The sequence below is a fragment of the Nicotiana sylvestris genome, chromosome 8 (assembly GCF_000393655.2).
Source record: "Nicotiana sylvestris chromosome 8, ASM39365v2, whole genome shotgun sequence".
NCBI classification, from domain to species: Eukaryota; Viridiplantae; Streptophyta; class Magnoliopsida; order Solanales; family Solanaceae; genus Nicotiana; species Nicotiana sylvestris.
In genome coordinates this window covers 10971009-10987793 of record NC_091064.1, presented here as the reverse complement: position 1 = coordinate 10987793, position 16785 = coordinate 10971009, and the positions used below count along the sequence as shown (strand labels likewise).

The 16785-nt window shown below is 37.2% G+C and overlaps 1 protein-coding gene across 1 annotated transcript; it reads left to right on the top strand.

Moving 5' to 3' along the window:
• Positions 1-13614: 13614 nt before the first annotated feature.
• Positions 13615-15194, top strand: LOC138874678 (uncharacterized). The gene is made up of 2 exons (XM_070153453.1): positions 13615-13776; positions 14889-15194. The coding sequence occupies exons 1-2, from the start codon at positions 13615-13617 to the stop codon at positions 15192-15194; spliced, it is 468 nt and encodes a 155-aa protein (XP_070009554.1).
• Positions 15195-16785: the final 1591 nt, after the last annotated feature.

The window sequence follows — 16785 nt, the reverse complement described above, 5'->3', positions numbered from 1 at the left end:
TGTAGATAAGTTGTATAATATATAATTAGTTGTATGAAATTTATTTTTACTATGTATCAATCAGATACAAAATATACAAAAGACATATTGTATAAAATTTATACAAAATTTATATTTAAGTTATATGATATTATAGAGATAGAAATAATAATGTAAACAATATTTATATTTATATTTTTTGTCAATATGTTGAATTTGGTGAAATCGACTATTTACATGAACGAATTACATTAACTAATTAAAGCAGTCGAATAAAAGTCATATTTTGCACGTTCACTTTGCGTGCCTCATTTCCATCCATCTCTGCTTATTGTCGTAGCCGCCGCCAAAAAGAACCTCGACTCAGTACACTGTCACCATTAAATTTGTGGTTTTCAATAACTTTGAAGTTTTGAGTATATCATTGATTCAGGTTAAGGTTGAAAGCTAAAAAAACTAGGCAGATCTCGTTCTTTTATGGCTTCTGCGGATGTGAAGGCGAGTGAATCAGCGGTAGAGAAAAAAGGAAAAGGGTGTAACTAAATTTTTTGATTGAAGACATAAATAATAAATTTGAGAGTCTTTTTAAGGTGAATTATATATATTTTATAACTAAAATGTGTTTAGATCGGATAAATACCAAAATATGAATATTTTTTGTAATAAGATTTCAAATAGTGTTTATGAATGTAAAAATCTCGAAAAAATATGGTAGTGATTACTCTATTACGCGCTACTACGTAAATAATTTTCTATAGGCGTGTCTTTGTCTTTGTAAAGCAAGACCATATATATTTAGTTGGATTTTACTCGAGCCTTATGTGTTTGCACTTAATGCAGGTCTGAATCTTAATCATTCAGATCTCAAACATTAAGTGTGTTTATTTTTAAAGTCTGAATATTAATTATTCAGATCTTATCATTAAGTGTGTTTGTTTTTTTAACTTCACATCCACTTAATGAGTTTGAATAGGTCTGTATGATTAAGATATATAATAGAGACTTAATTTCATTAAGATTCTATCATCCATATTCATTATTAATTGTCGTCACCGCCTACCATTATCAACTACCATCATGCCACCACCACCACAACCAAACCACCATCATCATCAATCATAGCCACCACCATTATCGACTATCACCGCCCACCATCCCCACCACTCTCTCCACCATCATTCTAAACCACAATCAACACTAATCCACCTCAACTACCACAACTAACTACCCCATCACCATCAACAACCACAACCGACACTACCCATCATTATAACCTACCACCATCCACCACCACCTTCCTCAATCACAACTACCACCACCACCCACCATTATTAACTATCACCACCCACAACCACCGTCCTCAATCATAATCTCCACAACTACCAATCACTGCTAGCTAGTACGTTGAACCACCACCATCAACCAAAACTACCACCAACCAACGTCTCTAGTCGGCATTCACCCGTTAGCCATCACGACCAAAAAACATCATATTTTAAAAAATTATATATTTTATAAATAGAATATTAGATTAATTAGTAATTTATTTCAATTTTATGTTTATTAATTTCAAATAAAGGATAAATTTTATACATTCAGAGAATTGAGGATAGTCTTTAGCTTGGTGGATCCAAAGTTCCGTAGCGAAAGTTCTAGGGATCTCATAAGGTTTAAATAAAGGAATTGAAGAAGTTGAGGTTTCTGCTGGCTTAGAACTAGTAGATGCTGAAGGTGGTTTTATAACTAAAAATTCACCAAGAGATTGTAAATATTTATTTATATAAATATTTTGTTCAAAAATATTTTTAATATCTTTGCCTGTAATAGCTTCATTTTTATTTTTTAATTTGAAATGATTAGCTACTACTGAAGTATTTGCATAACTTTGAAAATCCTTGTGCTGGGGAAAGTTGTGAGATGACTTCCTCTCCGGAGGAGGTTTTCCAAATTTTTGAGACGTTAATTGATTTAGAAAAAGAAAAATCTAATTGATGATATTTAGCATGAGCTTCAAACCATTCAAAGAAATTAATTTGTTCTTTTATGAAGTTTAAAGACCCGTAGTAAATACTTTGGAGATTTTTTCTTTCATCTGCTTAAAAATTCTGGAAAAACCAGATTTTTTGGAAAATATTTTCTTGTGAACAAAAATTTGCTTGGAGTTTTTCTTTATCAATTTGAAAATCTTTTCTAAAATACCTAATTCAGCATCTAAAGTTAAGTAAGTGGGATAGTGAGGTTGTTCATAATTGACTTCTGTTGGAGGGGTTGTTTCTACAGAATATTTGACTTGTAATCCTAGAGTCAAAATTAACAGTTTTGACCCTAGAAGGAAAGGAAGATATTGAATGTTTTCTAGAGTGAATCTCAGATTGTGCCGTGGAGGAAGAGACAGAGACTCTTTGGCTAAGGGATATTTGAAAGGAAATGACTACAGATCTACTAGAATATTGTTGGATCTGAGAGACCGTAGTATTTTTCGGTTTCTCAGTTTGAGTAGCATCTTGTAGTAACCAATTTTGTGGTAGAGAAACTTGGCTACAAGAAATGGGTTTTGGTATTGATAAATGAGATCTTTGTAGATATGTTTTGAAAAGAACAGTTTCTTTTTTATGGAGGGTTTTCATGGCTCCAGTATTAAAGGCAGAACTCATGGCTTTATACTGTATTTTATAAATAATTGCTACTGGTAAGAAACCGGTTTTGGTTCTATAATTAGCTATTTTAACATTAAGAGTTAATGAATTTAAGATATTTCTATATCTAAGAGACACTGTAAAATTAGGAAAATAATCAAAGTAAATTGGACCGCTACAAAGGCTGGTGTCACGACCCAAAATTCACTAAAGGTCGTGATGGCGCCGGACACCGCTGTCAGGCAAGCCAACCAAAAATACTTAATTAAATCCTCGTTTTAATAATTTTGAAAGCTATGATTTTCCTTCAATTTTTACTAGTAAAAGATAACCATTTCAAATTAAATATAATTTCTAAGAAGTTAATGCAAAATACTCCATATCATCCCAGAACCCGGTGTCACAAGTGCATGAGCAAATTTCTAGAAAATAAAATAAAATACAGTAACTGTCCGGAATACAAAGTGGACATAAATGAAAGTACAGTACAATACTCTGAAGGGGACTCTGCTGGTTGCGGATCGTCTCGACAAATGCAGCTCACCTAAGTCTCCATATTAACCATGCCGCTATGCCACTAAGCCGCTAGCCACACATGAACCTGTGCAACAAGAATGCGCAGCAAGTGTAGTATGAGTACGAAAACAACGTGTACCCAGTGAGTATCCAGTCTAATCTCGAAGAAGTAGAGACGAGAGGTCGAATTCGACACTTACTAGTGGTCCAATAGTAATATGTTATTAATAAGAATAATCATGGATTTATTAAGAACGATAGTAAATTCAAATAAGTCACGAAACAGGTAAACGTTCCTTTTTATATTAAAAAATATTCGAATTCATAATCTATTAATTATCAATTTATCTCAAGTCAGGGAGAGCAAATATCAATATCTATAAATCTCAAGGCAAACAATACAAGCATGCGCAAATCATGCCGAGGTTGTACGATCCGATCCAACAATATTTAAACTGTGCACTGCCAAAGAGTCGAATGGCGCGAACCACAAATGTATCTATTTAATCTACCTAGACGTTCGGCCCGTTTCGAAATTAAACACACACATACAGTCAATCAAGAAGTCAACAAAGAACAATTATCCAAAGAAAAGCCAATTCTCTTTTAACAATTTTTGAAAATGAAGTTTAATCTTTTTAGAAATTCATTTACTAATTCGATATGATTTAAGCAGTTCAAATTGTCAATAAGATTACAAATATTCCAAGTATAGCATGCTTTTGGGTCCTAGATTACTCGGACTTAAACATAATAATAGTTACGCATGGACTCTCATCACCTTGTGCGTACGTAGCCCCCACAAATAGACGCACAAATCCAATAAATTCACCTATGAGGACAATTCCCTCTTACAAGGTTAGAAAAGAGACTCATCTCGCTCTAAAGTTCCATAACCGGCATTCCACGCCCTTCCGAAGACTCAATTCGATACAAAAATTCTGCAAAACTAGTCAATAATTATGTAAACCCATTAATATATGTTCAATTACTCATTATAATCCAATTTATAACCATTCCTAACCCCGATCGAAAAGTTAACAAAATTGCCCTCGGGCCCGCGTGCCCGGATTACAAATTTTTTAGAAGATAATGTTTATCCATAATCTCACGAATCCAAATACATAATTTGCTCTCAATTTCATGCCCAAGATCGTGGTCAAAATTCAAGAATATCAAATTTCTAGGTTTTTCTCAAAACCCCAAATTTCCACTAATTTCCATGTTAAAATCCATAATAATCAATGTATTTAACTCTAATAAGTGGGATAACTTACCTTGCCATTGAATGATGAAACCCCTTCTTGAAATCCTCCAAGAATCGCCCAAGCCAAGAGAAAAATGAAAGAAATGGGCCAAATCCCATCTTAAAACAACTCACTGCAAGCACGACCCTTCTTCGCGAACGCGGAAATGCCCTCGCATTCGTGAAGCACAACCTGCCTCAGCCCCAAAATTTCTTCATCGCGTTCGCGACTCGACGCTCGCGAAGGCCAGCTTCCCGGACCCTACGTGTTCGCGATCCAGGCCTCGCGTTCGCATAGGCCAACGACCTCAGGCCCTGCTTTCCTTATACACGTTCACGATCTCGCATACGCGTTCGTGAAGGCCAAATCCAGCAACCTACCAGCAATTAGCAACAACTTTTTATCCAAATTCGATCCGAAACCACCCCAAAACACACCCGAGGCCCTCGGGATCCTGTCCAATCACACAAACCGGTCCCATAACTTAACACGAACCTGCTCGAGGCCTCAAATCACATCAAAGAACATCGAAATCATGAATCGCACCCCAATTCAAGCTTAATGAATTTTAGAACTTTAAACTTCTACATTCGATGGCAAAACCTTCAAATCACTTCCAATTGATCTCAAATTTTGCACACAAGTCACATTCTACATTATGGACCTACTCAAACTTCCGGAATTAGATTCTGACCCGATATCAAAAAGTCCACTTCCGGTCAAACTCCTCTAAAACCTTCAACTTTCTCTCTTTAGCCAAATGACTCCAAAATGACCCACGGACCTCCGAATTCACTTCCTATCGCGCGCCCAACACCAGAATCACCATACGGAGTTATTCCCAGACTCAAAATCCCAAACAGACATTGATAACACTGAAATGCACTTCAACCCAAACTTATGAAATTCTTCCAAAAATGCTAACTTCTACAATAGGTGCTGAAACGTTCCCGGTTCTTCCAAAACCCGATCCGGACATACGCTCAAGTCCGAAATTATTATACGAACCTGTTGGAACCTTCAAATCCCCATTTCAAGGTCATTTATTCAAAAATCCAATCTTAGTCAATTCTTTCAACTTAGAGCTTCCGAAATGAGGATTTTCTTTTCCAAATCTACTCTGAACTTCCCAAAATTCAATTCCGACCATGCGTACAAGTCATAATACCTGAAGTGAAGTTGTTGATGGCCTCAAACTGCTGAACAACGCACTAGAGCTTAAAACGACCGGTCGGGTCCTTACATTCTCTCCCACTTAAACATATGTTCGTCCTCGAATGTGCTGAGAACTACACTGAAGTAGTCTGGAATCACTGTTTAACACCTCGTGCACCTACTCGTGCTACCACAACTCAGTTGAGCACATTAGCTCGATCAATTATGAAGATATTCCCTTTTATCCAAGCAAATAAGCTTAGAGCCCAATTCCAACATCCGGAATTCTCTGCCAGGCCTGCTTCCAATATATGAACAGAGTATCAATCACTACACGTGGTACCAGAACATGACTGCATGCCTTTGCTGAATTCTCGCCATGTATCACCTTATTCATAGGACCATAATAACATTCTCTGCCAATATTCCCCGAATCTGATGCTCACAACGCACCTCATGATATACATAGGTCTTGCTCTAACTCTTAAAATACCGCCACGATGGAAGAGACATGTAGAAATTCATAACCAACTGCCGAATCAACAAATCATTGGGTCTATACTCCTGACAAGAACCGTCACCTCCTTCTGAACCAAGTAATGGTCTTTTTCCGTAATATACTTTATATAATCAAATTGCACTAATCCTAAATTTGATGATCTCGTCTCACCCAGTACAAACTGCTCGGGCAATAAGCCACCTCGGACATGATCAAAAGTCTCACATGATGCTACAATGTGCCAATAGGCTACCCACTCGGACGTAATACAAAAGGGAGACAACTCTGGAAGGGACTACTCAACTCACACACTAATATGAACTTTCCTCATAAAAAGGAAACAAAACATAGAATAAAATATGAGGGATTATAATTATCATCACACTGTTGCGACATGTAACCTGATCCAAACAACATATCCATGGCGGCATGCCACCCGATCCATACATAAAATTCACATAAGGAGATGCATATCGAGTTGAATTGCTCATTACAACACAATATCGAATATCGGCCACAAGCATGCTAAGTGCATAATACCATCCCTGAGGGAACATGTAGCGCCAAAAGCTAACAAACTCGAGCACAACTGAGGTGTGGTATATGTTCTAAAACTAAGAAGCCATCATGTTCACATAACACCATCGCTACGCGGAACCTCATCATATAAGAAATCTACCAAGCCGTTTCGCAACTCACACGGCGCAATATAGCATTACACGAAATAGCCGACGACGAAATAACATCCAACGTCCGAATATTACTCCATAAGGAGAGGTATGCTGAAATGAGCACGTCTGGCCTGATATAGAGCCCATATTCATATTTAAATCCATCTACAGATCTCAAGTCGATTCTGATCGTACCAAACTAGGCCAATAGTCTTTCTTGGGTCCATAATGACCTCCTTTCTCCATAACACACAAGAACGACCATCACAACTAGAATAATTCTCCATAGTGCACAACCTAATAAACTGAGTGCCCTCCAGGCATAAATTCTCAAATTGACGATATCACCACAATCTTCATACTTGGTTTAATTCTTCTACCAATCAAGTGACTACCTGCCACACTTATACAACCTCCCCGTAGGACACGCATCCCACAACCTTCCATGACAGATAACAGGTTTACACCTCCATACAACCGGCCGCACTAATGCTGAAAAGCGATCAAGAATCCATAACCAGGATGCAGGGCCTCTTTCACAAAACACCGATCTCAGGTGAGGCTGAAGACAATGCCAGCTTACTCAAATCATTCAACTCCCCTTGCCTGCTCACCCGAGCTCGTAACATCCTTGTCAATACCGAACCACAACCTTGATCCTCACTTCAATTTCCATACCACTCACTGCACCCAACATGCCAATATATGACAAAATACGATTTTTCATCATAACACCGGAACCACTAATCTAGTATGCATTTTCATTATACAAAATCTTTTACTTAACTCATTCCAAGAGAACCATAGCAACACACGAGTGAATTCTCATAACCGTAGAACAATCAAATCCTCAAGTAGTGGCCTAAGCCAGCACAACCCTTCCGGGGTCCGCCTACACATAACATGCCATAATACTTGAATACTTCCAAAACGATATCAATTACGGCGGTCGTCGAGCCTCGCACGCACCGCCATCACTATGCCAATTCAACTATGGCTAACCAAGTTATCCTCTTCTAGTTCATCCTTAACTTGCCTTAAAGATAATAATAGCTCAATTCCTTACATCACCAACCTGAATACGCACTCACCTTAAGTGACCCCATTCCATGAGACCACCCTGTCTCCAAACCTATGAATCATTTCATACACCCCTTGCACGCACATTCACATCTTCAATTGATACACGCGTCATGATAACTCCTTTACAAATCCAAAGTCTTTTCCCCTTTTTCCTCCCAATGCTACACTGCAAGTCAAAGCATCATAGAAAATTCTGAGCCTCTTATCATAAGATGCTACAAAAGCTTGATTCTTAACCATACTTATAGGCTCGAAATCATTAGGCATCACACTTTAACTTTTGAATCCACTAGGACCGTTGTTGAGGGCCACCCACTCTGACTCGGTCCCGAATATAATCAACTCCATGAATCTTATAGCACATGAATACCCTCTCTACAAAGCACCCGGCCGAATCACTTTCCTTGAAACCCTCATCTATACAAGGCATAAATCCTGAATCCTTCCCCAAGTCTGAACATAAGCCAATAAGGCCAACCATCGCACACCTTTAACAATTCCTTTGATCAAATTACCTCTTAAGTTATTTCCCCTTAGCTTAAATAACCCATCAATATGCTAATAACCGGAAATCTCATAAATAGACGATCATGCAATCCAACCGTAGGCGGTGGGACTCTCCCACTTAGCTTGAAGCCACTATTACACAACTCTAAAACCCATCAATATTCTTTATTTCTTATTGACATGACCTTGTGCAATAAGACCCCCAGATTCCTCGAAATCCTTCCGTTAGCATTTCATGAACACTATGAATCGCTAGCAACATTCACACCTTCGAAACCTCTTGCCGAATAGCCCGTAAAATCCTTCGCAGGAGCTTCACCAATCACGCGACCGCTAACCTGCTCTCAGGAGATAACCCACCAGAGCCCGTGCTTATTCACCAGCTGCACAAGTCCATTCACTCCTCGTGGACATCAACCAGATGTGCGACAATATCTTCCAATTCAAAGTTATGTCGTATCCTTATTCATATCAAGCAGCTCCTTCCCATTATATCAAATCTCCTGCCGCATAATAGCTAATAATTCAAATTAAGTCCGTAGACCCAGCCATTGTCCACTAAAACTCCCAAATCACTCCAAACTTTCCTCAAGGGTGTAGTTATCCTGCCACTGAATCCACATACTACTCTACCACTCTCCCACTTCGGGCAGACTCACTTCTTTAAAGAACTACTCGACCTCCACTTCTTACACCTAGCCTTCTAGAAGTTTAATCACCGCATGACACTTCCCACACGTCCTTTCTCATCCATTGCTGATCAGCTAATGCCTTAGATCAAAATCTATCTCGGTAGCAATTGAACCAATAGACCACTACTAACTTTTAAACCTTTCCGAAGATCGTCTCTCTCGAGCCATCAACATTAGAAATACACATTCAATCCTGAGCCACCGCACCCCTCAATCTTTGACAGCCACTTCTCCAATACTATCTTACAATATCCTGCTCTAAGGGCGAATCGTAGAAGGTCTTAGCACCGGCAAACTTAGTACATTCAACAAGGACAACGACACCTCATCACAGATGGAAATTCCACCACGCTCACAAATACCAAGCCTCTTTACTCCATCAACCCAAATCTGAACATTCTTAGCCCGATTGCCTTTCCCCTACCAGGAATAAAATACCGAATCTCTAAATCATGTACTGAGCAAATCTCCCTTCAAGTCATTGACTACCCTGACATGTAGGCAAGCATCCTACAATCACATCAACACCGCGCGACAATCGTTCATAAGCATCATGGCAACTTGTGCCTAGCCTCAAAGCTCTCAGTAGTACATCTACTGAGCTGAAATGACAGAATACGATGACAATAGTCAAATCAACTACGCGGGGAAAAACATCCCACACCCCATCTGTAGTACCATTACAATTCTTCAATTCTCGATATATAATAAGCGCTTCGCGTCGCACAAGATTGAGTATCAAGAAAACAAGGGCATAAGCCTCAAATGAATCAAATCACACGATGAGGAATTAAGAAGGGAAGTACTCCTAACAGCCCTGTAGCTTCTCGAAGATAAGTACAGACGTCTCTGTACCGATCCGCAAGACTCTACTAGACTCGCGAGACCTAAAAGGAACCTAGTGCTCTGATACCATGTTGTCACAACCCAAAATTCACTAAGGGCAGTGATGGCACCGGACACCGCTGTCAGGCAAGCCAACCAAAAATACTTAATTAAATCCTCGTTTTAATAATTTTGCAAGCTATTCCTTCAATTTTTACTAGTAAAAGATAACCATTTCAAATTAAATATAATTTCCAAGAAGTTAATGCAAAATACTCCATATCATCCCAGAACCCGGTGTCACAAGTGCATGAGCAAATTTCTAGGAAATAAAATAAAATACAGTAACTGTCCGGAATACAAAGTGGACAGAAATGAAAGTACAATACAATACTCTGAAGGGGACTCTGCTGGCTGCGGGTCATCTCGACAAATGCAGCTCACTAAGTCTCCATATCAACCATGCCGCTATGCCACTAAGTCACTAGCCACACATGAACCTGTGCAACAAGAATGCACAGCAAGTGTAGTATGAGTACGAAAATAACGTGTACCCAGTGAGTACCCCGTCTAATCTCGAAGAAGTAGAGACGAGAGGTCGACTCCAAAGCTTACTAATGGTCCAATAGTAATATGTTATTAATACGAATAATCATGGATTTATTAAGAACGATAGTAAATTCAAATAAGTCACGAAACAGGTAAACGTTCCTTTTTATATTAAAAAGTCTTCGAATTCATAATCTACTAATTATCAATTTATCTCAAGTCAGGGAGAGCAAATATTAATATCTATAAATCTCAAGGCAAACAATACAAACATGCGCAAATCATGTCGAGGTCGTACGACCCGATCCAATAATATTTAAACTGTGCACTGGTAGAAGGTCGAATGACGCGAACCATAGATGCATCTATTTAATCTACTGAGGCGTTTGGCTCGTTTTGAAATTAAACACACACAGACAGTCAATCAAGAAGTCGACAAAGAACAATTATCCAAAGAAAAGCCAATTCTCTTTTAACAATTTTTGAAAATGAAGTTTAATCTCTTTAGAAATTTATTTACTAATTCGATGTGATTTAAGCAATTCAAACTATCAATAAGATTACAAATATTCTAAGTATAACATTCTTTTGGGTCCTAGACTACTCGGACTTAAACAAAATAGTAGCTACGCACGGACTCTCATCACCTCGTGCGTACGTAGCCCCCACAAATAGACACACAAATCCAATTAATTCACCTATGGGGACAATTCCCTCTTACAAGGTTAGAAAGGAGACTCACCTCGCTCCGAAGTTCCATAACCGGCATTCCACGCCCTTTCGAAGACTCAATTCGATGCAAAAATGCTCCAAAGCTAGTCACAAATTATGCAAACCCATTAATATATGTTCAATTACTCATTATAATCCAATTTATAACCATTCCTAACCCCGATCAAAATTGACAAAATTGCCCTTAGGCCCACGTGCCCGGATTCCAAAAAAATTTGAAGATAAAGTTTACTCATAATCTTACAAACCCAAACACATAATTTGCTCTCAATTTTATGCCCAAAATCGTGGTAAAAATTCAAGAATATCAAATTTCTAGCTCTTCCTCAAAACCCCAAATTTCCACTAATATCCATGTTAAAATCTATACATAATCAATGTATTTAACTCCTAATAAGTGGGGATAATTTATCTCGCCATTGAATGATGAAACCCCCTCTTGAAATCCTCCAAGAATCGCCCAAGCCAAGAGAAAAATGAAAGAAATGGGCCAAATCCCATCTTAAAACAACTCACTGCCCAGCACTACCCTTCTTCGCGAATGCGGAAATGCACTCGCATTCCTGAAGCACAACCTGCTTCAGCCCCAAAATTTCTTCATCGCGTTCGCTACCCCACGCTCGCGTTCGCGAAGGCCAGCTTCCCAGACCCTACGCGTTTGTGTTCCAGGCCTGGCGTTCGCGTAGGCCAACGGCCTCAGGCCCCGCTTTCCTTCTGCGCATTCGTGAAGGCCTAAGCCAGTAGCCTCCCACTTTCCTATTCACGAATGCGGGACTCCCTTCGTGTTCGCAAAGAAGGAAACCAGATATCAGCAATCAACCGCAATTTTTTATCCAAACTCGATCCGAAACCACCCCGAAACACACCCGAGGCCCCCGGGACCCCGTCCAATCACACAAACCAGTACCATAACTTAACACGGACCTGCTCGAGGCCTCAAATCACATTAAACAGTAAATCATGAATCGCACCCCATTTCAAGCTTAATGAACTTTAGAACTTCAAACTTCTACATTCAATGTCAAAACCTATCAAATCACGTCCAATTGATCTCAAATTTTGCACACAAGTAACATTCGACATTACGAACCTACCCCAACTTCCAGAATTAGATTCCGACCCTGATATCAAAAACTCCACTTCCGGTCAAACTCCTCTAAAAACCTTCAAATTCTATCTTTAGCCAAATAACTCCAAAATGAACTACGGACCTCCGAATTCACTTCCGATCGCGCTCCCAACACCAGAATCATCATACAGAGCTATTCCCAGACTCGAAATCCCAAACAGACATTAATAACACTGAAATGCACTTCAACCCAAACTTATGAAATTCTTCCAAAAATGCTAACTTCCACAATAGGTGCTGAAACATTCCCGGGTCTTCCAAAACCCGATCCGGACATACGCCCAAGTCCGAAATCATTATACGAACCTGCTGGAACCTTTGAATCCTGATTCCGAGGTTGTTTGCTCAAAAATCCAATCTTGGTCAATTCTTTCAACTTAGAGCTTCCGAAGTAAGGATTTTCTTTCCAAATCTACTCCGAACTTCCCAAAATTCAATTCCGACCATGCGTACAAGTCATAATACCTAAAGTGAAGCTGCTCATGACCTCAAACTACTGAACGATATGCCAGAGCTTAAAACGACCTGTCGGGTCGTTATAACTGGTTTCTACCATTCCTAGGAGGAAATCATTGAAGTCTAAAAATTTAGAATCTCTAAGACAGAGGAGTAAACGTGTCTAGACCTTCCCTGGACAGAGGCCTAACTACAATCTATGCTAAACCAAAATGGAGATAATTGTATTTTCGCGTATATTTTTCTATAGACTTTGAGTTTAAAAGTTTAATTTCCTCATGATCTAATTCAAGAGGAATGGTTTGCTCAATTGTAGAAATATGGTAATCAATGGTTAAGGGCCATCGTGAAGACTTGTAAATTGTAGACTGTGGATGGTTAGGGATCTTCCAATCATCAATTGATTGCTACAAATCAGAAAAGCTAATTTCTTCTTTGAGTTTGTGATTGGAGAAGGATGATGAGGAAGACGAAGAAGTTAGAGAAGAGAAAGAATTTTATGAAGGTGAGGAGAAAGGGTGGAAGAAAGACATGGCTTAGATCTGCAAGTAATTCACGATGATAACTTTAATGCTTCATGTTCTTGTTTCAAGAGACCATTGGGTTCCATAAGGATAATATTCAAGTTCTTAACTCAATATTATGTAGAAAAGTTAGATCTGAAAATTAAATCTATGGATACATGTATTTTCTTATATATAATAATTAAATTTTAATTATTTCTTAAGAAGTTGTTCTATAGGATGACTCAAGGTTATAATAACCATCTGCAAGCCAACTGAGAATTATCATATCCATTTTTCTCAGGAAAACTGCTTATAGTGCAGATCCGGAAGGATCACAATGCTAACCTTAAGAGATCTTCTTATGAAAAATATAAGATCTAAGAAAAATATAAAAAATGTCATATATCTAAGTCTGATCTATCAATACCGCTCATGGCATGGTCTGATGGCTTTCTATATTTGGGATGGCTTGGTTCAGCTGCACCTTTTGTGAGTTGCTTGGAGGCAACTGAAATGGTTTGTTGTTTGGAAACAACGTCTGTAGCAGACTATTTGGGTACTGCTTCAGTAATATTATCCTCCGGCGAAGAGCATGTATTTGAGGATCTGAAATTTCTGCTTTCTTTTTTCTTGGCATTTTATCCCTTGCAAATCGGGTAAGAAAATCTGGAATATAGTTTGAGCTCCCTTTGATATATTCTATATCAAAATCAAAAAATAAAATAGCTTGCCATCTAGCAAATATATGTTTAGAACCAAGATTTTGTACCTCTTTTTGTAAAACAGATTTCGCAGGTTTACAATCAATTCTTAACAAAAAAAATTTGATTTAATAAATCAGCTTGAATTTAGAAATGCACAAAACAATTGCTAATTCTTTTTAATTGTAGGGTAATTTTGTTGGGAATTATTCCAATATTTTGATGCAAATGCAACAATTTGTCCCTTGTCATCTTTTTCCCGCTTTAAAATGCCACCATAACCAATATCGTATGCATCAGTCTCAACTATTTTGAATGCAGAAGGATCAGGGAGAGATAAGAAAGGAAGGTCTTTGACTTTCAATTTGATTTCTTTTATAATGTTGCTATGGACTGAAGTCCACGGAGGTGGAGGTTTCTTCAACCTATCGTGGAGAGGTTTTAGAAGATTGCTAAGGTTTGAAATGAAATATGATACATAATTAACACATCTTAAAAATCTTTGAAGCTAGATTTTATCTAATATTTGGTCAGAAATTTGTCAGCAAATTTTATGGATCTTTGAATAGGAACAATAGTTCCCTGCTGGATATTGTGCCCAAGAAATCGGATATTAATTTGAAAAAGACTATATTTAGTTTTTGACACCTTATTTATTTTAAATAAATACCATTTAAAAAAATTATATTCTATAGATACCTTTTAAGGTTTATAGCAAAATATTTAATTTTGGTTACCTCCTAGCCCTAAGCTACTAAATACGCTAATTTGTTACCCTATTTTCTTTCTCTCTCTACTTTGATACATCTCATTCTCTTCCCCCATCCTATTAAAATTTCCGATCTCCTCATCCTTCCACTGAATTTGTGCAAATCCCACTTTAGAGATGCTGATTTCGACCATGGAATTTCAGGGGATCTCAGGTTTCCTGATCGAGTCTTCCCCGGGCAAAAATCCATTCGCAATCCATGGTCTTAGTTTTTGTAATCCACCATCTCTTTTAAGAAACAGAAGCTTCTAAATGAAGATGATGATGTTCTGAGTGATGTGCAGACTCTAAATTCTTTGGGAGCCACAAATGATTATTTGGTCCTTCAATATGCACCAACAATGCGAATCATAGTAAAAATTATTAGTGGACGCACTTTAAAGTTAATGGTTGAGTCTGATTATATTGTTGCGGATGTTAAGGTCGCAATTCAAGAGAAGGAGGGTATTCGATTTCATAAACAGTTTTTAATCTTTGAGGGACGGCGATTGGAAAATACTAAGACTCCGGCGGATTACGAATACAATTTCAATGTATTGTAATTCAATGTATCTCGTTGTATTCCATGTATTTCATTGTATTCACTGTCTTTTTTTCATTGAATTTCAATGTATCCTATTGTATTCTATGTATTTTATTGTATTCACTGTCTCGCTATATACCATGAATGTATTCATATATTTTTTTAATTAATATAATTTATGTATTCAGATGTATTATATAATTTCTCTGAAGATTGCTATGTTTTGGGGTATTTTTCGGTTGAGAATCTTTCTTATAACTGAAAATACAATTTTTGTGTATTATAATTGAGTTTGTTGAGTTATATTAGGAGTCTATTATGTTAATTGATTCACTTTCCATTTTAAAAACAGTGTAATCCCCTATTTCACGCCGTGAATACAGTCGAATACAATAATCTGTCCAACTGTAATCCTATCTTTCACTCCATGAATATAGTCGAATACACTCGAATACAACAATTGATTAGTTGGACTTCCCTGATTCACATCTATTTTTGCTACTGTATTCATGAATACAATAGCTTAAATACATCAAATACATCTTATAACCACAGAAAAGGTATCTATAATCCGTAATATAACAAATGGTATTTATAGATGGCTAATTACTAATAAAACATAGTGCTTTATGAAAATTTTTCATTAAAAAAAACCTTTAGATGTTTAAAATATTGATCTATGCTAGTAGAAAATACTAAAATATCATCAATATAAACAACAATAAATTTTGAAAAGGGATTAAAAATATCATTCATTATCCGTTCAAATTTGGCAGGAGCATTTTTTAAACCAAATGGCATTACGTTCCATTCATATTGTCCAAAATATACCGTACAAGCAGTTTTATACCTTTCCTTGGGATCTACTTGAATTTGCCAAAATCCTTATTTTAAATCAAATTTTGAAAACATAGTTGCAGCATAAAGCCTTTGAAGTAATCCTTTTTGTTCAGAATAGGATCTCTATTCCTGGTATACACACACACACACACAAACACACACACACACATAGTGAGCCATACGCAAAACCTCTTCATTCTATTTTGGCAGAATAGCTTCTTGGCCACTTAAACTTGTAGGGTTTTTAAAAGCCAATACATGACCTTTCAACTTTCTCATTTGAACACTCGAACTCATTTTTCCTGTAACTAATAAACACATTTGACTATTGACCATGCGCGCGTGTATTACACATACACACACACGCACACACACACACACACACACACACACACTGTAGACATGTGATTTTTGACCCTCCCCAAGATTTTACATATTTTAGCATTTAAATACTTAGTTTAGGTCTAATATAGTTATTTCAACTAGTTTTGACTCTTTTACTTTATTTTATCACAAAAAATAAAAATTACAAAAATAGTTTTGTTAATGTTTTGTAGTCATACTATTTTACTAGAATTTTTATTTTTTATTTAATCTTGAAAAAATACCAAAATAGTCTCACAATATAATACTAGCTATTTTAATTAATTAAGATTAGTTTTATATTTTTATGTTATAAATTGTATATAATTTTAGAAGGAAGAGTTAGTTTTGGGTTGGTTTATCCCATTTTTATGAATTTTGTTGTCCATTTTTAGTCTTTGGCCCAA

What these genes read in the sequence shown, in the direction of transcription:
- LOC138874678 (XM_070153453.1), top strand. Translation starts at nt 13,615, where the DNA reads ATGGCATGGTCTGATGGCTTTCTATATTTGGGATGGCTTGGTTCAGCT. An exon ending in TATCCTCCGGCGAAGAGCAT is followed by an intron (nt 13,777 to 14,888) that starts GTATTTGAGGAT and finishes ATCTCTTTTAAG; the next exon opens with AAACAGAAGCTTCTAAATGA.